General features: G+C 46.4%; 1 protein-coding gene across 1 annotated transcript in view; it reads right to left on the bottom strand.

Moving 5' to 3' along the window:
• The window catches only part of LOC138300584 (5-hydroxytryptamine receptor 6-like), a 188,851-nt gene extending 180,817 nt beyond the window's left edge, over nucleotides 1-8,034 (bottom strand). Inside the window, exon 1 of the mRNA XM_069240163.1 lies at nucleotides 6,403-8,034. Within this exon, the coding sequence (XP_069096264.1) occupies nucleotides 6,403-7,125 (723 nt within the window). The 5' untranslated portion in view covers nucleotides 7,126-8,034. The remainder of the gene's footprint in view (nucleotides 1-6,402) is intronic.
• Nucleotides 8,035-23,345: the final 15,311 nt, after the last annotated feature.

The raw sequence follows: 23,345 nt of genomic DNA, 5'->3' as shown, positions 1-23,345 counted from the left end.
TGAGGGCTGAAGTTCTGGGGAGAACCATTTGCCTTGCTTGGTGGGCTTGCTGCTGGTGGTGCTCTTCAGGGGGACATTGATGGCGGCAGCTGAGGAGATCCCATTCGAGAAATTTTGAATGCGGCGTTCGAGGGTGCCCACAGGGATGGGTCTAGCTTCTCTGAGGGTGGCAATCCATAGTGTTTTCAGCACCTTTCTCCAGTTGCAGCGGGGAGGGTGATGGATCTCTTCAGGGCCTCAGGTAGTCCCTTGATGGTGAAGTGGACGATGTTGTGGTCAGTCCAAGTTACCTCAGTGGTGTGGGGGAACTTGGCTGTGTCGATGGTGGAGAAAATGGGGTCTAGTATGTGTCCTGTGCTGTGCATGCGGATGGTGACCAGATGAGAGAGGCTGATGATGCTCATGTTTTCCTGGAGTTTGGCTGAGTTGGCATTGTTCGGGTCTTCTAGGTGGAAGTTCAGGTCCTCCAGGAAGATGTAGTGGTTGGAGTTGATTGCAAGGGGGGCAAGGAAGTCTGGGATGGAGTTGCAGGAGCTGTAGTGGAGGCCAGGGGCTCTGTAGGCGAGGGTTCCTCTGATGGTGGTTTTGGCACCAGGTTTGATCTGGAAATTGAGGTGTTCCATGACTGGTGTTGTGACTGGAACTCCCTCCCCACCAACCTACGCAAGACCCAGGACCTCCTGACCTTCAGGAAGCGCCTCAAGACCTGGCTCTTTAAGCAGTAGCACCCTCCCCCCCAATACCCCCCAGCGCCTTGAGACCCTACCGGGTGAGTAGCGTGCTCAACAAATGTATTGATTGATTGATTGATTGTGTCGTGATATAAGGTGGTGCAGTAGAGGGAGTTCTTGTGGATGATGGTGATGCCTCTGCATTGTCTGTTAGGGTGGTCGCAGTGGATCATCTTATATCCAGGGGGTGTAGTGGTGCCGATGTCTGGTGCAGATGCAGAATGAGACACGTTTCTGTGATAAACATTATGTTGGGTGCAAGGGTGGTGATGGTGTCTCAGATTTCTATGGTGTGCTTGCAGATGGATTGGACGTTGTGTAGTATGCAGTGGAGTTGAAGTTTGTGGCCGGGGGTCTGCTGGGGGAGGGGTCCTGGCACTGAACCTAGTCCAGGCACAGACAGGCACAGACGGACTTGCTTTTGGCGCGCCCGCTGTGAGGTCACACAAAAACTTCCATTAAGTAGGTCCTGGGGGAGGGGCAACGGGGCGGGAGGTTGCAGAGTGGGGAAAAGAGCGGGACTTGGGAGGGCCTGGCAGGGGCAAAAATAGAGCGGGACTCGAGCAGAGGAAGCAGGGGCGCCTGAAGTAAAGTTAAGTTAGGAGGCAGCAGCCAGGGGGCGGGAGGTAGCAGTAGCACTGTATAACGATTAGCAGCAGGGTCAGGGGAGCTGGGGGGGCTGCTAAATGGGGTCACACTGTCACTGCCATTAAGTAAGTCCTAGTGGGGGCAGGAGGGGTGCTGAGCGGGAAAAAACAGTGGGACAGGGGGGCCCTGGCAGGGGCAAAAAAAAGAGCAGGAAGTGCGCAGGGTAGGCAGGAGGCCTGAAGCAAATGTAGGTTAGGAGGCAGCAGCCAGTGGGGCAGAGGTAGAAGTGGCACTGTAACTGCAGGCGCAGTATGGTGTTTCTTAGCAGTGTCGGGGGAGATGGGGGGGCGGCTCAATGGGGTCACGCAACGACTGCCATTAAGTGAGTCCTGGGGGAGGTGGGGATGGGAGAGGTGCAGAGTGGGAAAAAACAGCACGCTGCGGGGGCCTGGCAAGGGCAAAAAAGAGGGGGAAGAGCGCAGGGTAGGCGGGTGGGCCCGAAGCAAAGCTAAGTTAGGAGGCAGCAGCCAGGAGGCAGAGGTAGCAGTGGCACTATAACTGCAAGTGCTGTATAGCGCTTAGCAGCAGTATCAGGGGAGCTTGGAGAGCCTGCTCATATTCTAAATATCCCTAAGCTATAAAGGGCAAGATTTAAAATAAAATATTTTTTTTTCAGAAACCCAAAGTTTTTCTTAGGTGTCTGTGCTGCAAGTGCCAGGCCACAAAATATACCAAGGTCGTCTTGAGTTCACCTTAAGCTTCACTCTCCAGAACCCTATATTGCATTCCTTTCTCATAAGCTCTTTGTCATACATTGTGCTTGCTTTCTCAATGTTTTCATATTGTTATCTTCCCTCTTCTTTCTGCCGTGAGGAAAAGTCTTAAATGAAAAATAAGACCTAGTCCCTAAAAATGTGTGCTGGTTCCCACAACCTGCAACCACTGACACAAAATCGGTACTGTTGTAGCAGTCACCCTGGAAACTTACAACATCTGGCTTTTTATGCAGGAATCTTCTAATCTTCTACCTGAGTGTCTTCATGTATTTTTTATGCAGCAATCATTCATGGAACCTGAAAGCTGTAAACGGATTTGGTAAACAATGCTCTGGCAGCACTGAGTCTGGTCTACGCTTTAAAAAACTGCTAATAAAAAAATGAACAGCAGAGTCACGGTTATTGCTAAATGAAGGTATAAGGCTGGGGATAACCTAATAATAATTATCAGGGCTTTAGGATAAGGTAGGTTAGCTTTCATTTTAGATCAACTCATTTGAAGTGTATTTAATTTAGTAACTGACAATAATTTGAGTATGGCAAGACATGTAACTATATTAATATGGATTCATTGTTGGAGATTGTGTTGCCGTTTTTTAATTTAATATAATATGATAAGTTTTAGTGATAGGGTTAGGTCAGGATTAGGGTCAAGGTTAATTTCAGGGTTGACGGTCATGGTTAACATTAGGTGTTAAAGTTGGAGGGCTGGATTTATCATTATTTCACCCAATGCAGAAAGACAACTTGCTGCGCTGCATGAAAGGCAGAGGGCAGGAATGTGCCATATTTACTATAGCCTTAGAACCCGCCGTAGCGGGCTCTACCGGCTATTAAAAGCCCGCTCCCCGCGTTAAATGCCCGAGCCGAAGGCGAGGGCATTTAACAAGGGAGAGGGACTTTAATAGCCGGTAGAGCCCGCTACGGCGGGTTCTAAGGCTATTAGAACATTCTGCCACTCAGGGCAGAATGTTCTTTTTAAAAAAAAAATGTTCACGGAGCCCGAGGGGATTAAAATCCCCTCGGGCTCCGTGAGGCTTTGTTCACAGCTGTTGCTGTGAACAAAGCGAACATTGGAATGTTGGCGCTGCGGGCTTTTACCGGCCAGTAAAAGCCCACAGCACTCCATTGTTTTCAATGGAGCTACCAACATTCCAATGTTCTAATAACATATAGTGCACTCCCACTCTCTGGCTGCGCTGGTGCACAATCTCTTGCCCAGCACCAATGCCTTGCGCCATGTTGCAAGCGTGCCTGGATTGTAGGTAGGATTTGTTTTGTGCAGGAAAGTACGTGCACAACGAACATTCCTCTGAGGTGTTTTCCTCTTTCTAAGTGTGCTGCAGATGGCATCACTCTTAGAAAGAGGAAGTAACACGTAGAAATAAAGATATTTCTCCTTGCTGCACCTACCAGGAAGGTGTAGGATTTTCACACATTCCCAAGTTTACCAGTCTTGGAGAATCTAGAAATGCGGCATCATCCATGGGTGGGTGCATAGGAACTTCCACACACCGTCCATGAAATGCCTTCAGAGGGCAGAGTAGCGTGAGGCAGCAACTTGCGCTGCCTTGCGTTACTCCAGATTTACCAAGAAACACAGGGACAGGCAAGGTGGCGTTATGTTGCTTGATAAATCTCACTAAAGGATTGCGTTGCCCTTGTGACAGCTTGTGGGAGGCAAGGGCAATGCAACCCCTTGCAATATCTGGCAAGGGGTTGCCAAGGGTGTCAAGTTAATGGTAAGAAGAAGATTAGAGGTCAAAGTATTGATCCGTGACCTGAGTTTGAAAGTTGATAGAATCACAGAAGAATTATAGGGGTTCGACCTAGTGGTAGATAGAAGTGGTGGTGGTCCAATGGGCTCCTCCTGGAAAAAAGTACTAGAATTAGTCATGAGGTTGGGTTCAGGGTCATGGTTAGAGATCATATCACAGTGAGGATTAGATGTAAAGTTTCCTTTAAGGATGGATTGGTGGATGTGGGCTATTAGGTTTTAATATAGCCTTAGAACCCTCCGTAGCGGGCTCTATCGGCTATTAAAGGCCCGCTCCCCGCGTTAAATGCCCGAGGCGAAGGCAAGGGCATTTAACAAGGGAGAGGGACTTTAATAGCCGGTAGAGCCCGCTACAGCGGGTTCTAAGGCTATTAGAACATTCTGCCACTCAGGGCAGAATGTTCTATTAAAAAAAAAAATGTTCACGGAGCCCGAGGGGATTAAAATCCCCTCGGGCTCCGTGAGGCTTTGTTCACAGCTGTTGCTGTGAACAAAGCGAACATTGGAATGTTGGTGCTGCGGGCTTTTACCGGCCAGTAAAAGCCCACAGCACTCCATTGTTTTCAATGGAGCTACCAACATTCCAATGTTCTAATAAAGGTGAACTTACTCTCTCTCTCCCTCTATCCCATTCTCAACTCTCTCTTCACCTCTCTTCTGTCTCTCTTTCTTTTCCTATCATTTTGTCTCCCACCTGCAGCACTTAATTTGAGTCGCTGGTTGCAGATGGAGGCCAGCGGCACTCACTTTTGGGGATTGACAATTATTTTTCCTCACCAGTCGTTGACTTAGACCAAAGGAGAGAACAAGAGAAAAATTGGAAAGAAGGAAGAAGACAAAGATGGGGAAATAGTTACAAAGAGTAGGGAATAAAAAGAACCTGCAAGCGTGAGATAAAGAAACAGGGAGTGTTCCGTGGTGGTTGAAAGAGGCAAGAGGTGGAATCCAAACTATGAAGCCTTGGTATTCAGCTGCCGTGACATTTTGCTGTGCCAGCCACTGGCTTCTGAGAAATCTTTGGGCACTGGCACTTATTTCTTTTACAAATTAAGGGCCGGATTTAGATATTGGCAGATGGGTTACTCCTGCCTCTTTCTTTTAGTTCTCCCTGTACTCTCGCATTCATTCTCTATTGCTCTCTAACTGACTGTTGCTCTCTCTCCTCTTCCACTCTCACTCTCTGTCCCTCTCTCAATTAATCCGTTCTCTTTTCTCCCTGGCTTTTCTGACCACATCCGCCTCAGAGCAGATACCCTCTTCACCTGCCTGCGGTCTTCCCTGCTGCTGCCCATGTCTCAAGTCAGTGCTAAAACTTGCACTCCCTGCTTGCAAATGCCCCCAATTTTACAGTTAGGGTTACATTTAGGATTACATATATGGACATGAAGTGGTTACTTATTACCTGTGTGGCCTCTTCCACACTGCTGACCATGCCTGTGGTTAAGGTTGCCACCTTCATCATGGGGGCAGCAGGGTAAGAGTTATAGTTGTGGTTGATCTTGGCATTGAGGTTGGATCACAAATTGGGGCATATTTAAGAGCGCCTTGCACCGCCTTAGCATTATTTTTTTATGGTAAGGTGGCCTTTTCCCACAACATATTTACAAAGTGGTGCAATGCATGTATTGCAACATTTTGTAACCCCTTGTGCCACATTATGCCTGCACCAGGCATTATGTATGCAAGGGGGGCGTTCAGTCGCTAGGAGGCCTGCAAAAATGGCACAGTAAAATTTAATAGATTTCACTGCGCCATTTTTGGCATCATTTTTAACGCCAGCTCAGAGCATGCATTAAAATGACGCACCCATATAAACTTATGGGCCTCCTTTCACTTTGCTACACTAGCATCCCAAAACATTTTTTACGCTAGTGTAGCAAAGCACCACAATTGCGTCACAAATTATGATGCTATTGTACTAATGACCGCCATGGTGTGCCGTATTATAAATACGGCATTAGCTCTGATGCTCCACTTTTTCTTAAGTATGGGCCATAGAGTTTGTGCTAGGTTTACATTTAGGATCATTGTTACAAGTGCGGTTAGGGTAAGGATTACAAAAATGTACTATGGTTATAATTGGTAGTACCTTTAACTTTACAATCAGAATTAAAGTTAGAGTTTTTGTTGATGTTGGGACTATCACCTAATGTTAGGATTTAAATACATTTAAGTACAGTCATATATCTTGAGTATGGGCTCCTCCTTTTCACTGCTGACCATGTTTGTAGTTATCATTGTCACATGCTTGACCTGCATTTTGGTTAGGGTTGGGTAAGGTTTTGATAGGGGAGGGTTTTGTTAGGGTTTGGTAAGGTGGTCAAGTTAGGAGTCACAAATAGGATTTGGGTCATGTTTGCAATTAGGATCAAGGTTAGAAGTAGGATTAGCGTTAGAGTTACTATTAGTTTGCGTGTTACGATTAGGGTTGGAGAGAGTATTTGGTTCGTTTTGAGATTATGAAATAATACAATGGTTTAAGTGAATATAAGGCACATTGGCATTTCTTGAATATCAATTTCCATCTTACCTGTGTGGGCTCCTCGCCATTGGTGGCCATGTTGGCGGTCAGTGCTGCCACCTGCATTGCTTGCTTCCTGGCGGCCAGCAGAATGCGGCAGTAGGTGAAGGAGATGCCCACAGATGGCAGAAAGAAAGTCAAGCATGATGCCACCAAGGCATAAGGCAAGCTTACCAGAAGGCGGCACTGGTCCTGCCCCCGAAGCAGCGTGTTATTGGCAGGTCGAACATCGAACTCCAGCTCATGCCAGTCCATGGTGATGGGCAGGAAGGATGCCAGGGCGGCCAGGCTCCAGGCAGCCAGGATGAGGCCTAAAGCGCGGCAAGGGCCCATGCGTAGCTTGTACTGCAGGGGGCACAGGATGAGCAAGTAGCGGTCCAGGCTGATGGCACACAGGTTGAGGATGGAGGCGCTGCAGCACATTACGTCAAAAGAGTGCCAGATGGAGCAGAAAGGCTGCTCCAGTACCCAGCGGCCGTACAATTGGTTCAGCATAGCGGGCGGCATCACCACCAGCCCCACCAGCAGGTCGGCGGCAAAGAGTGACACGAGGAAGAAGTTGGACGTGTTCCTGAGGGAGCGCTGAGTGAGGATGAGCACAATAAGCAGCGAGTTCCCGGCCGTGGTGAGGACGATGATGAAGCAGAGGAAGGCCGCCAGCCAGCGGCTGCCCCCAAGGGCGCTCCTCTCCTCCGCCCCAGCACTGCTGTTCCGCCCCAGGTGTTGTTCCATTGGAGGCTCTGGGTTGTGGCTGGGCAAACAAGCCTTAGGGGTGGCCCTGGAGTCTTGTGCAGAGAGGTGGGCAAATGCCCTGATACTTTTGGGCTCTCTCCGCTGACAATACTCCTGCCCCACTCCTCTCCCTTATTGCCCCGCCCTCTTCTCGCTTTGCTGTCTTTCTTATTGTAAACTTTTCTGGGTTTCTTTTACCGCCCCTCTCCCTTTATCTGCCTCTAGTTCCCTCTAGCTCCCCCCTCTCTGGTGCTTACATTCCCTCACAGCCCCCAATTTCACATTACATCCTTTTTAATCTCTCCTCCACATGTCTTCTTTCGCTCTTTATTTTTCCTTTCTACCCCTTCCATCTCCCTCCGTCTGCTTGCTGCCGTCCCCTTGTTACTCTCTTGTCCTTCTCTCTTCTCGTCTCTCTCCCCTGTTTTCCTGCTCTCTCTCCCACTTTTTCTTCAGCTCATTGTCCCTCCCCCATGGTCCATTGTGCCCTTGTTCGTTCTTTCTACCCATTCTTGCCTTCTCTCTCCTCTTTCTAGCTCTTGTGCCCCTCGGTGCCCGGTCCTTCTTTAACTCCCAGCTGTACCTCCCCTCCGTGGCCCTTTAGTTCCCTCTTTCTTCCTACACTTTTCTCTCACCTGTGTCCTTTCCTTCTTCGCTCTGTCTTCCCCCTCTCTCCTTCCACGCTGTCCCCGCTTTTTCTAATTATCCACTCCTCCTTTTTCTCGCCTTTCACTTCCCCCTTTACCTTAGCCGCCCTCTCTCCTCCAGGCACCCTCTGGTCCCTCTTCAGTCGCTCACCCGTTCCCTCACTCCATTTTCGCTCTTGCGCCCTCTCCTCCGTGAGCGGGCGGCCGTGCTCTCGGCTGCTCCCTCGGAAGGCTCGCCGTGCAGTCACATGTGAGTGCTGGTGGTGTCTGCCAGCCACAAGCCTGCGCTCTCCGGGAGGGGCCTCGGCACCCGCGCCCCCTCACGCCCCCCGCTCCTTCGACTCCATCTGCTGCCCTCCCACTCACCCTTCTCCTCTCCCGTCTCGCGCACCCTAACACCCTCCCTTCCACCTTGTCTTCTCACTAGCCGCTAGCCTCGCGCACCCCACTTTCGCGTTTCCGACCTCTCCTCTCTCCAGCCCGATTCCACGCGCTCATCTGCATTTAATCTCGTCTGCGACCTTCTCTCTCCTCTTCTCCTTACCTACCCTTCGCCTTTCTCTCTTTAGTGATCTCACCTTCATCGTTTCTCTTCTGTTTCCATCACACTCTCATTTTTTGTATTATTCCTTCTCTCCTCGCCCACCCTTTTTTCCATTTTGTTCATTTTTTGGCCCCTCTTACTCATACGCCGTCTCCCCGCCTTCCTTTTCGCCCTATATCCCTACCTACCTCAAACAATGTCCCCCTTCACTTCAACTTTCCCTCCTTTTTCACCCTCACTCACTAACATTCTATCTCCCATCTTTTTCTCCCATTCTCTCCCGCCTGTACGATCCCTCTCCAGCTAGGGTGACCACCCGGCATTGAGGCAAATTCTGGACAGGACTGTAAAAAATTCAGGACAAAGGGTCAAAATTCAGGACAAAAATTCAAGAACAAACATCAGTTTTGCCTACACACCCAAGGGAAGCCAAGCCTCACTATGTTGACAGTCCATTTATTTACTCTTTATTAACATAGCACTATTTATTCACTGTGGTCTTTTTGTGATTGCCTCCTGGTGTGCTACATTCAGGTGTCACATTACGTCCTTGTTCAATAGTAAATTAATGCCATTCAGCACTGTGTCAAGGCCATCACCCCTACCCAAATCTACCAAATATTTATCGAAGAGAAAGTAACAGCAACATTTTGATTATGTTTCTGAACACTTTAAAACCCCTGGCAAACAGTTTGGGAAACATTAAGGTAAGTAACCAAATTGAACAAAAAAATCTGGCTCACCCCAACCGCCCATGCACTTTCAACCGAAAAAAAATTGAATGAGGCAGGATAGATGTTGTGGGCGACATTCTCACACCTAATGTCAGGATGTGAGGTACCCACAACTTGTCTGTAGTCTCACAGCACTAGAGTGTATGTCTTGGGCTCTACATTTATCTCAGAAATGGGAGCCCAGACTACCAATCAAACATAATAATAAAAGAGGAAGAAATCAAGATCAAATGGGAGATCCACGGCAAGAGATGCAAAGGGTTGTTGCTAAGAACTGGATAAATAAGGAAGAGAACAAGGTGGGACAATTCCTAAAATCAGACAAGATGGGTCCACCAAGACTATCGGAAGGTATTGGGTACCTGGGGAGTTGTCTCTGCACACAGGAGAAACAGAAGAGGCACTGTCAAGTGGTAGAACAAGCAACACCAATCCACCTTGGCAAACTCTTCTGGTGCAATGGTCCGCTGTTCGTGCCTGTGAAGGGTGAGCAGGGGTCAAGGTTGTGCAAGGCAATTACCAGCTTTGTCCATGTCTTTAAATGGTTTTGAAATTGAGCAAAAGCCACACTAGTGATCTGGGTTATCCCTAAGTGTCAAGTACACATAGAATCTTCAAAATATTTGGGATGTAAATTGAACAAACAAAATGTAAAAATGTTAAAATGTAATTAATGTTTCTTTAACATATGGCACTGTTATCCCCTTTATATACAATTAGATCTCAGATTGAACTGACAACCAGTTACCTTTTGATACCTAGTGATTAATATCTACCATTCTCCCACTGATTTGCAGGATGGAAATCTCGGTAGAGCGTTATGGTCCCTCCAAGCCCAGTTTGATTTTTGGTCTTCTCTTCTGTTTTCTGTAGTGGGCCACGTGACACTAGTGAAGATGGTGTGCTACCCCAATGATAGTATTATTTTGCAAACCACCCCCTGCTCGTCCTTCATTCCACAGACATGCCACACATCTGATCTGGTCAATGCGGCGCCATCGTGTAGCTCTTTCCACTCTAAAGCTACCCATGACTGCAGGTGGATTAGGTCTTCTGGACTTAGAATGCTATTATTCTGCTGCAAAGGTCCAAAGGGTGGCTCGCTGGCTTTCTGCCCACCTCCCTGCATGAGATGGGGTTTATCAGTAAAGACTTAAGGAAGGCTTAATGCATTGCTCATTGTTTCCTACTGACCATTCTACGGATCACCATCCAGGGTTATCATGCACAGCTTTCTCTTGCCTTGTTGGAACCTGTAAACTCACTGACATGAAGAAACCTTGTGCTCCTGCACTACCCTTGCCAAGCCTTCCCACTTGCATAGTACAGCTGTGCTCAGAGCAACTCCATCAGTGGCAAGCTGCAGGTGTCTTAAAATTGGGGGATTTGTTTCTGGACGGCGAGCTACTAAATTTCCAAACCCTTGTGGTAGACTAGCATCTTCACCCCGGTCAACTCCTTACTTACAACCACCTTAAATAATCATTAAATGCCCTATTTCATGTCTGCCGCATAACACTAACCCTACAAGAGGTGTGCAGGAAGCTCTACACCATAGGAACTGGTTTGCAAATTGATATAATGGGTGTACAGACCTTTCCTGCAACATGGAAACCACTCCAGGTCTCATCGTCATACTACCTGAGTGATTGATGTGGCCAAACCTCTGCAAGATAAGGACTGGACTAAAATACTGGACTTTCCCCACAAAGTATCCCACGGCTGTCACTTTAAGTACATTCATAGTGCTTCCTTGGGAATGCATTCTGCACGTTGCTCGCCATTGGCTTTGTGGTTTGTAACTCACATTTTGTTTTTTACAATTTGCTAGCTATATTTGTTTTAGGCTATGCAGGTTGAGTTCTTCCCTTCCCTTGCGTAAACCTCATTTACAGCATCCTTCCGACCACTGCACTCTAGTTCAATGCACTCTACACCACTGCACACTGACACTCTACTCTGCAACGCTGCACTGGCTGCCACTATACTCTGCACCACTAATCTGTAGTATTATACTCTGCACCAATACACTCTATTCCACTGCAGTCCATGCCACTCTACTCTGCCCCATGCCTCTCTATGCCACTGCACTTTATGCCAGTGCACTCTAAACAACTTCACTGTATGCCACTGCCCTTTGCACTAAACCACTGTACTCTTTGCCACTGTCCCCTGTACCACTCTACAACTCTGCACTGACACTCTACAACCCTGCACTCAACACCACTCTACTCTGTACTACTGCATTCTATGCCACTGCACTGTGCATCACTGCACTCTATGCCACTGCACTCTAGGCACTATACTATACTCTACTCTGCACTGCACCACTCTACGCCACTGCACTCTATGCCACGAGTCTGCTCTGCACTCTGACACTGCATTACTGCCCTCACTGGCACTCTATTATATGCCACTCTACCCCACTGCACTCTATGCCACTCTACCCCATGCCATTCTATGTCACTGCACTCTGCGCCAATGCACTCTAAACAACTGCACTCTACTCTGCACCACTGTACTCTACGCCACTGCTCTCTGTGCCACTCTACTCCACTCTACATCACTGCACGGACACTGTACTCCGCAACACTGCACTCTCTGCCACTGTACTGTACAACAATCTACTCTGTACTACTGCACTCTATGCCACTGTACTCTGCATCACTCCACTCTACGCAACTGCACTCTACAGCACTATACTCTACTCTGAGCCCCTATACACTACTCCACTTTACACCACTGCACTCTCTGCCACACGAGTCTACTCTGCACTACTGCATTCTCTGCCACTCTATTGTATGCCATTCTAGTCCACTGTACTCTATGCCACTCTACTCTGTCCCAGGCCACTTCATGCCACTGCACTCTAACCCACTGCACTCTACGCCAATGCACTCTAAAGAACTGCACTATACTCTGCACCACTGTGTTCTACGCCACTGCTCCTATGCCACTCTACTCCACTCTTCACAAGAATGGCACTAACTTTTAGCCATGAACAGCAGCCACCCTGGTGTATAACATGGCTAAAACACATTGGCAAAGCCAATAACTCTTGCGTAGACGAGACCTATTGGCTTTTCCAATGTTTTTTAGTACTATGAGGTACCGAGGTCCCTGAAAGAGCTGTGAATGTGTAGTCCTTATTCTAAACATGCATTTGACACCTTGCCAGAGATAGTAAGCGCTATATAAATACAATTACATCATAATATAGGCTGCTACAAAATGCGCAAAAACATTTAAGTTAAATTTAAAAAAAGTGCTTTTCAAATACAGGTTTGAATAATGTACAGTTTATATCTAGAACTAACATTTTTTATAACACTCCATTAAAACCACACACTCCACAGCTCACCTTGAAACACCCTTACAGTACCTCTCTAAAAGAAAATATATTTGCCACCAGAAAGCCTCAAGTGACTTATTTGATTTCTGCGCATATTTATTTTCTCTATCCCGATTTTCTGTAATGTTCGCAGTCCCCCATAATCCTCCTATTAGTTTCACAATTCACTTCCCGTATCTCTCTCTTTCCTTCATTCTCACGCACGCACAGTCGCTCCCTCTTTCATTCTCTCTCTCAATCTTTCCTTTCACAGCTTGTCCCTCACACACTTTTCATTGTCAGGCTTTTTCTACAGCTCATTTAACAAAGGTGCCGTTCCTCTAACACCCTTCCATGGAGAGATCGCAGGTACATAGCCAGGACCATGTGGTTCAGGGGTCATGGGCACGGCCACTGGGATTATGTGATCCTGCTGCTGGGGCTTTTTTGGGCACCTTTTTTGGGCACAATTAAGGATGTCCCGCACTTGCCATATAATTCATCATCTGATGCATAATCTGTAGATTTTAACAAAAAAATGTGTAGCTCAAACTGATCAAAAGTTATTAAAAATCGTGAGTGTTTATGCTTGTTGGAAGACCCTTTGCATAAATAAGCTGCTCATCTTTCAGTATTTATGTGTTTGGTTGTTAAACTGGTACTGTCGAGGTGAAATCTGTGCCCCAGATAGTATTACCACGTGTACAAATAACAAAAAAATAAGTAATACTAGCAAAAATGTGGCGTATTATGTATCATCATTTTCCTTTCCTTGCTGCAGTATTTGGTTAACCCTGCCACATAATTTGATGCTCCCCTGCTGCATAATTCCTGTGGTATTGGTCACAGGCCTAGTAACAAAAACAACATGGATGCGAGGGCCCCAGAAAAATGTGAGGGCAGGTATTGAGTACAAGGAGAGCCTTTCGCTCCCCAGACGTTTTAAGGAAATAATGGTATACTAAGATAAGAGTTTAAAGTAACCAACACTTTTTTTTGTTTTTGGAATATAGATATTACTCTATTGTAGTATTTTTTTAAGGAGTCCCAGGGCTCACTTGGATTATTGGGCTCAACCTGGACTATTTTGCACCTTTTAGTACTGATGTACTAGGGCTTTACTCTACCACTCAATCCAAAACTGAGCACCAGGTACACCGCTTTAGCATTTGAATCTCAGGGTCCAAAGAGGAGGAACCCAAGGATTACTTGTTGAGGTGTGGTGGGAAAGGAAGACCTCAATAAAGCATCTAACAATCACTAAATAATTGTCCAACCACAGCTTTTATGCAAGAAGAAAAAGTACATACAACACAGTACTGTACATAGAAAATCAGACAACATAAATAAGGGACTTAGGGCTGATTTATAATTTGGCAGAAGGCTCATCATCCGCCATGGCGACGGAGTTAGTTACTTCATCACCTTGATGTAGGTGCCACCGCCAAACTATGAATTGTCCACTGGGCCAGCGGACATTTCCAGCATCGACAAGAACCACTGTCATGGCAGTTTCTGCCAATGCATTGTGACTTTGCCAGATGTCAAAGTTACATTTTTTTATTTTTCAAGAAAGAAAATCCAAAAGTGGGATTTTCTTTTTTTTAAATAAAAAAAACAATGCCTCTGTCACTATTGGAGGGGGGCACTGAGTACTTTTCAGTGTCCATTACAGCTAGGTGTTTCCTGGAGGTGATGAGCGTTGAAAAATGGCTCTATGTCCATTGATCTAAATTAGGAGGGCGGACATATAGCCAAACCTCCGATGTCCCTTACTCGGTCAGGCCGTTGGAGGAGTTTGACCATGGGAAAAACAGACTAGTCTCTGAGGTAGTCAAACTATGGTCTTAATTGAGAACAGGCGGGCGGACTCTCATGGCATGGAAAGATATCCCTCTCTGCCAAGATATAAACCAGGGCCCAGATTTATAATCCCTTCACACAACACAGGCAACACTGTGTTGTGCTGCATAAAAGTAAGAGGGCATGAATGCGCCATATTTAACATTATATGCCACATTCTTTCTCTCTCCCTGTGCTGGTGGACTTTTGGCTGTCTAGCTCCATGAGAACACCCATGCTCCACCCCACCCATAGAATGACTTCCAAGGGCACAGTAACACCAGGCAGGGACTTGGGCTGCCTCGTGTTAATCCAGATTTACCAAACACTGCAGGGCCACTCAAGGTAGCATTGCGTTGATTAGTAAATCTGATTTAGTAATTGTGTAGTCCTTGAGATACCCTGCATGACACTCAACAGTATGACCCCTTAATAATCGTGGCCCATGGCCTATAGTTATCAAGGCCGCAATCGCAGTGTGAGCAGTTAACTAATGTTAGGCTGTACCCAATGGCCTGGGATTGTACAAAGATACAGTCAGTGAAATGGCATGCAGGGATCTCTTGGCAACGCACTAGGTTCCCTTTCTACCCCTTCAAAAGTTATTTATGGCTAGGTTCTTAGTAGTGCATGACTTCTTCCCAGTTTTCCCAGCAATGTCACACTTTTACGTTATACCTTCATTTGATTTTTTGAGTGCCCCAGGCCTGCATCCACTAGCTGGGGACAGGGCTACATGTTTCCCGGTGGTGTGTGATGCCACATGGTTCATTGGGCAGTCACGCTGACTGCCCCAGCTCAGCCAAGGCTGCTATGGTCCCGTATCTATGGGCTCTGTGCATAGGAGTGCACCCCCTGCTGGGAAGGCAGAGAGGTGTGCACAAAAGTGAGTGCGAGGCTGTGCTCTGTCAGTTCTGACCTGGTTGGCTGGATCTTTTCTTTTGGGGTTCTTCCTCGGACCCAAATAAAAACCCACCGCCCAGACAAAGCAAAAAGCCCACACTTGGTCGCAGCAGTGATCACAAAAGGATGAGGCAACTGCTGGAGGTGTTTGCATTCTATGTAAAGCTACAGAATCCAGAGTCGCTTCAGCTTCCGTTGATGATGCCCTCTATGAAGCATCACAGGCTTGTATTCTTCAAAGAGAAACTGCAGAACGTGAGGGGCAATTCACCCGACTGCCGAGCTGACTCGTGGGGTGCTTTGGTCTTTCAGCATGCTAGGCACCAAGGCCTGACTACATAGCCTGGCAAGGTATATTTGTCCCTGGGCTACAAAGGATTTCTTTAGTTATACCTGTCTCAGCTCCTCTCAGTCCTCCTTTTCTTGGCAGCTTCTGCTTCGTGCAAAGGTAGCTGCAGTTACCCTCTGTTGCATTTCTCAAAAATATTAGAGTCACACCGCTAGATTTCCTAATTTCAAAAGGAAACACGACCTCTTTAGTGAAAAGGAAAACTGGCAAGTGTCTCCCACTCCTCCCACTCAGTTGTACTCATTTGGACAGGAATGCTAGGAGTCACACAGACCTGTCAGAAAACTCTCATCTCTGACCCTCCCCGAACCTCAAAATTATTGCACGTACCCAATTATTGATATTTAAAAATTACTATTTACTATAATTCTGCAAATCATGTTGGGCCAACTATAATAATTTTCAACAACTCAGAGAACAAAACATATTATTAGATTGAAACTAAAACATACATCAAGCATGTTTTATCACACATCTCTACACAATTAGTTTAAAACCTTACCTAATGTATCAATAGCTCACTACAGCTATTGTAGATGCATAGTTATATTCCAAGCCATGATAGGTTCCCGCTTGCCATACACCCTTAGGCATGCGGTTGTAGACCATCGGTCTTGCACCCCCCCAAATGCCAGTATCCTTCATACCTCCTTAAATATATGGTGGTCTAGGGACTGAGGAGGGGGCCCATGATCACTTATATATATTTATTACAGATAATAGTTAAACAATACCTCTGTTTCAGGTTTGGGAAGTGCAGGAAGCTAATGCCTGCTATATTTTCTTTGGTTCTGAGGAAGCACACAAGGATGAGCACATCTGTACCCTACTGCGTAAGGGTACTAGCTGCAGAATGTGGGAAAATCCTCCCTCTGCCTTGTTATTATCACCAACAGAAAGCATGGGGAACAAAGGCGTCATTTTTAAGCCTATCTTTCTAGCAAACTCATCTAACGCAGGCCTGACAAACAGGCCTTCTCTTTCAATTCCTGCACAAAACTGGATTATTTTAATATTTAGCAAGACGTGTTGTATGCAACATTTCCAAAACATACAGAAAGCATGCCACACATATCGCCTCCCTTGGTTGGTCTCAAGTTACCTGTTCTTGGCAGAGTGCAGAACTCTCCCGGTTCCTTTCCTGATCTTGCCAAAGGAGAGTTGGTCAGTCAATGACCGCAACTCTAGCGCACCAAAGAGTTTTTGGTGGGGGACGCTAGCTTCTGGTAGAGAAATACATGCATTGAGCCACTTTGTAACCCTTTGCGCTACATTATGCCTGCACCAGGCATAATGTATGCAAAGGGGCCATTCCCCCGTTGGGGGTGCAAAATGATGGTGCAAGGAAATCTGTGAGATTTCATTGCACCATTTTGTTTCAGTCCTTTTAACACCTGCTCAGAGCAGGCATTAAAAGGAGGCTTCCATTGGTTACAATGGGCCTCTGGGTGCTTTGCAGGATTAGCATTGGAATTTGTGGCGCTAATCTTGCAAAGCGCCAGACTAGGGTCGAAAATTATGATGCTATTCCCTTAACTATCACCATGGTGCACCATATTTTAAATGGTACACTCGTGATGGCGTTGGGGGGGGGCGCTAAGAAGTGTAAGAAAAGTGGCACTACACCGTGTGCAGCACCACGTTTCTTAAATATGTACCTTTGTACTCTATTGTCAGCAGGAAGGTAGGGTGGAGTTGAAATATCTCTACAAGGCGAGACCTTACACAAAGGCTCACAAGGAGAGGCTCTCAAGTATCTCCATTTGCTGTGGGTAACCTTTCTGTAGGTGCAAGGAGAAATGATTTCCCCTATACTAAAAAGCAACCCATTGCTAACTCAGCTCTCCCCAACCTCCATCATGTGTACTACTCCAGTGCAGGAAATCAAAATGTATTTCTGAGTTGCCATAGTCACATTTAGCACCTACACTCTGAACACATCCTACTGTGTATACACATAGGAGTTATAAAGGGCCATTTTGTATGGTATGAAAAGACACATTTGCGGGGCAGAGGTCAATAGTAAACTCATCCTGGCAGGGGACAAGTCCCTTCTACATCACTCTGTTGCTTCCACCTCTGTCAGTCTTCCACTTCCCACTGAGATGATGGTAGTCATGTTTAGTGAAGGAGGGTGGACATGTATGGTCTCTGTAGTCTTGTAGAAGTCCTTTTCTACTCCAACATGTACATTAGTACTATATTGATAAATTATATTCTAATGGTGTATTGTATAGCCCAGTCAGCCCGGAACAGAATACATTATATAATTCTACCCGAAAAGTGGCAATTTCAGCCTTTTGGCACTTCATGGATATTTATAGTGAATGGCATTCTAGAGCTCATGGATTAGGATGGTAAAAACTTGATAACACTTAAAACACAAACATAAGATTCCCTAGTAGAAGAGGAACGTGCCCTAAATATATCTTTGGGTGTCGATTGAGTATGGGCATGTGCTAAAAAAAATGGCTCATCAAAATGTTAATTTACTTATTTAGCATGCGTTTATCCCTCACACCCTGTCAGAAGGTTCATGTGATGAACCTTGGTTCATCACAAGGCCTGCTCATACCTCATCTTTGATGGAGGTGACACAAATGGCTCATTGGTATAAGTAAGGAAGTAGTTGAGGTAGAAGTGGCATACATTTAGGGATGATGACACATTGTTCTACAATATGGCTATCCCAATTCAAGAAATAATCACAACCGTTGTCAGGGTGAATCCTCCAAGTCTATAAATTAGCAGATTCAGTTCTTCAGGACTCTCTCAATTCCCAGACGACGGAACCAGTCTTCTTTTGATCTTCTTCAGGTCCAGAAAGTGTTCTTAAGTGGGTACCTGGAGATGCCACCTTTGTGGCTGACACAAGCTAGTGGTTGGGAGTGACATCTGACCCTCCCTAACCACTGGGGTGAACATTTTCAGATCGTGACCTACCTACTTTTGCAGCAGTTGCCTCTTGCCCGACTGCAAACAGCCCCAATGCAGTTTGTCAGGGCCGATCCAAGATGGTGAAAGTCTTCAGCCACACTCAACTTAGGCGCTCAGAGTGTGTGAGGGGAGTGTACTATGGTAATCCTAGTGCCCTCCCACATTTAACATTAAAATACAGTTCGAGGCAGCCACTGTACCAACAACAACCCAGAGAAAGAAGTCTGGTAGGTCAAAAGCAGGGTCCTTCAGGATCCAGAGAGATATACACAATAATTTTCTTGGAACCCTTTTCTTTCCCTTTCAAGTGTGCCCCAAGTATTACATGTGGCTCAATAGACCTTTCAAGGCACTTTAGAGTCAGAAAGGATATCCACAGCCCCATCTTGCATTCTCTGTGGCATTCTGAGGTGTCATCTCCGCCTATTCAGGTCAACTTATTGTTTGTCCCTGGGAGCATTTCACACATATTCAAGGCTAATTACTGACTGGGCTATTGCTGGAGAGCTAATGCAAATCAGACAGCAGGACATTCAGGCAGGGGAAAGGTAGCTTTCTAAAAATTAAATTGCCTTAATATTTATTGAAAATCTTACTTCACCATTGCAATGGATTTGTAATAACTATTAAGATAGTTGTTTAAATATTTTTTTAGCTGGTCCCATTTCCAAGATACAGTATTAGTATTTAATATTGCTTCTCAGTGTTTCTCTATGGGCCCGCCAGCCTTCCTACATTGAAAAAAGCTTTTGGGTGCTAGTTAGTGTAACTACGTGTTAACTTTAAATTTCTCCGTGTCCTACTTTTAAATGCCATGCACCCTGTCTTGATGGCCTCAAGGCCCACATAAGGGTGATCTATTCATTTTTAAAAGGAAGGTGTTTACCTGGTAAAAGGGTTAATTTTGAAAGCCTGCAGTGCATGTTTTGCCCTATCACAGTCAGGATTCAGAAGTAGGCCTGAAGCTATATTGCAATGTTAATATAATGGATGGGAAAATAGTTTTTGCAGTCCACTGTGGTATTTGATTTCCAGGCTCTGGGTACATTTTGTACCCTACATGTAGGAGCTATAAGCAAGGTAAATACACAAATTAAGAGTACGCCAATTTGACCAGGTTAAAACAGGGAACACAGACACTTTACTACTCGTTATTAGTGATAAAGTGCGCACAGTCCTGAAGCTAGCAAAAGTATAGGGCAAAAAATTGGGGGTGACCGGGCAGAAAAGGTGGATGCATCTTCTTGTGAAATACCTGGGACTTTCCAATGTTCCTGGTAATCCTCCAAGCCAATAGATAGAGAGAGCTTTCCAGAACAATGTGATGACGTTTCCCTTGGGTATCGCAGAGGACATATGCCAACAGGGGTAGACAGATTGGAAAATCCCAAGAATATTTAATCAGAACTGGAAACCAGACTTGAGATCTCCAAATCGGAGTGATTTTCACTAGATCTGCCTTTTGTCTCCAAAGTTAGGTGGATACCCTAATGATCATTGAAAAAGGGGGAAATGCATGCCCTTTCTCCTCGTTCCAATCCTGTAGGAAGGCATCCATTGCCACCGCACTGGGAGCCAGTCTCCAGCTTCAGTACTTGTCCAGTTGGTAATCCAGTTGAAAGGCGGACCGATCCATTGTGAAAGGACCCCACTTGGATTGTATCTCCTGAGACTGGCATCCTGCCAATGTCATGATTGGACTTCCCAGGGAGATGATCTGCCATCACTGAGATCTGATTGTCCAGGCAATAGGACCAAAAGCTTTGGGCCAGGCCGGAAAGGGACTTCAATTTAGTTCCCCTGAGGTGATTGATGTAATGGAGTGCCTCTACCTTGTCCATCTTGAGGAGAACGCAGCATTGGGCTTTGTCTTTGGTCGAGCATTTCACTGTAAAGGACTCCACCACCAGCTCCAGGCAATTCATGTGAAGGGATTGTTCAGCAGAAGACCATTTTCCTCCTGTGGAGAATTGCCTGCAGTGTGATCCCAACCAGAGCCTGTGGAATTTGACTCTAAAATCAGATCTGGTTGAGAACCAAATATAGCACACCTGTTTCATGCGTCCATATGGGCGATCCACCCCTGAAGTTCCTCTTTGGCTTCCTCTGAGAGAGAATTGACTGAGAATAGGTGAGGCCCCATTGAAGATGAAAAATCTTGAGGCATTGCAAAGCCTGATAGTGTAGGGGACCTGGAAGATGGCCTGTTGGATGAAGATAGTAGACCCACAATGCTAAAAGTCTGTCGCAGAGAGCTGGTGGGTTTCGCAAGGGTTCTTCTGAGTTGTTTGATTTTGGAGAGTTTCCGGGAGGGACGCCATGGCTGGGTGTTACCAGCCAATCCTGATGCTGCTCTGAGCAATGTCAGGATTGGCCGCAGGGCAGGCTGGAAGCCTGGGCCTGCAGCAGCGACGAGGGACAGAGGAGCAGCGAGGAAAGGTAAGTGTTTTAATTAAATTAAAATAAATAAATGTTTGTTTATTCCGTTCCCTCCCCCCCACCGCGCACTGCCCGGCCCCTTCAGTGCCCCTCAAGCCACTAAAGGTAAAGTCTGAGTTGGTGAAAGGGAGAACTTCTTTTCGTTGATCACGAAACCAAGGCACTTTAAAAGATTGATAGTCAATTAGAGAGGGATCGATAATCTCCTTGGGCACTGGTCCATAATGAGGATATTGTCTAGATAGATGAGAAGTCTGATCCATCTGGCTCCGAGTTGTTCCACCACAAGTTTCTGGACTTTAGTGAAGCACCATGGAGCGGATGATAGTCCGAAAGGAAGGAGGTGAGTTTGAATGGCTGATACCACCTTTGGAATTTCAGGAAACGCCTGTCAGGAGGGATTATGGGGATCATGAGATAGGTGTCCTTCATTTCTAGGAGCACCATCCTGTTGTTGGCCTGCAATAAGTCCCTGAGGAGGTGGTTTCCTTCCACCTTGAAGTGATGGAAGACCAGCCACTTGTTGAACTTTCTCAGGTTGATAGTGGATGTTGGCTCCCATCACTCTTCTCCACTAAGAAGAGGCTGCGGAGAAATCTGTGGGGATGCAAATGCATGTGTACAATCGCCCCTTTTTGTAAGAGGTCTGTAATCTCTGAATCCACTAGATCAACTTGGGATGGGGAAAAGGATAGGGGTCGTGGTCTCTTGGGCTGGGAAGGGGAACAAGAGAATTCTCTTCGGAAGCCCGTCACTGTTTGAAGCACCCAAGCGTCTGATGTAAGAACCTCCCAATTGTGAAAGAATTCTGCCAACCTGCCCCCTGGTCTGATCCCCAATTGGGATTGCACACTCACCTTGAGAGGAGTTATAGGAGCCATTGTTTCGGTAGTTTCCTCTCGAGACATGCTGACCTGGGTGGCTTCTGGTCAGATAGAAAGCCAAAATGGGAGGAGTCTTGCCGCTGGCTCCTTCAAATTCTGGCACCTCTGGAGGAGGTATGTTGAAGGACATGGCCGGTCAGGCGCCCGCTTGCACGACCGACTGCAGCAAAAACATGTGGGGTAAAAATCCCCATAACAGAGGTGTGAGTCTTATCTAGAGCTATCCCACACTGTTTCATGGAGACATGCTGACTTGTTGCTGTTAACCTTCTGCTCTTTACCTGGATGTCTAAGATGGATGCCCTAAGAGGAAGGTTTAAGAAGGCACAGTTAGGTGGAGAGGGGTCCCAATAGGGATGCTCATGACATTTTTAGGGCAGAGGACCAATTGCTAAAATAAATGACTGCTCTATCAAACTGAAGGACAGCTGGGAAGATGGGAAAGAGCAGTGTCTATAAACATACTCTGTTTGGATTCTATCTCTTGGGGGGCATTACATGGCCAAATTATGTCATGTTATGTTACTATGATAAGTTATGTTATTTTTATTCTTAAAGATTGGGCTTTCATTATAAGGCATCTAGTTTGTGTAGTAAAACAAAAGGAATCTGGAAAAAGAAATATATTTTACTAGGTTTTAAGGGCTAACAAACCTGCTGCAGACATTGGTCCACAACCATTTGAGAACCAACATGTTTCAGTAAGAAACTCTAAACAGTAGCTGTATTTCCAGTAGTAAGACAAATTGCAAGCATTCCTCCCATCACAATTTATGTGGTTGATGTACCTTCATAAGCGCCCGGGGTACGACCAAACATGGGTCCTGTGCACACTGTGCCACTGGAGCCAAGCTACATTGGAGTGAAGAGCCCCAATCAGAGAGAAACCAGTCTTGGGTTACTTGTGTTTTGGTTCCGGGAGGACCTGGCCTGGCACTTTAGACTGGACTGCTTCTATTGGAGCAGGGTCAAGTCTGATTTGAATATGGCCAGATCCAAACTGTGGTGGCATGGTGGGCAAAAGAATGATTGGCCGGTATATTACCTGTGCGACTGCCAGTATTTAGACAAATTGCAAGCATTTCTCCTATCACCTTTTGTGTGTTTGATGTAATGTCCTAAGTGGCAAGAGTGTGCCCAGGCACCTTTCCTGTGCACATTCTGCCAGTAGAACTAAGCTACACCCAAATGATGAGCCCTAATCATGGTGAAACAAGTCTTGGTTTCAGGGGCGGCTCCTCCGCTATGGCGGAGGAGCATAGCCCCACTGCCAGCAGCAGCAGCTGCAAAACCTTTACTGCAAAAGGGGCGGGCCACTGGCATGACAGGACAGACGGCCGGCCAAACATACATGTTCGCTAGGCTCTTTACAACCCGGCAACACAGTGCCAAATTGGAGGGAGCAGGCAGAGGCTCCCACTCTGCCTCAGAGCGCCCTGGCTGTGTGCTCCATCCAATCCCAAGATTGGACGCAGGGCAGGCTGGGAGCCTGTGCCTGTAGCTGAGGAGCAGTGCGGTGGTGGCGCAGCGAAATTGGTGAGTTTTATTTTTTATTATTACTTTTTTTTGCGTGTTCCCAACCCTCCCACCCTCCCTCCACCACCACCATG

Source organism: Pleurodeles waltl, chromosome 6 (assembly GCF_031143425.1).
Source record: "Pleurodeles waltl isolate 20211129_DDA chromosome 6, aPleWal1.hap1.20221129, whole genome shotgun sequence".
NCBI classification, from domain to species: Eukaryota; Metazoa; Chordata; class Amphibia; order Caudata; family Salamandridae; genus Pleurodeles; species Pleurodeles waltl.
Note: the sequence above shows the minus strand (reverse complement) of the source record. Positions and strands in the feature narration are given on the sequence as shown.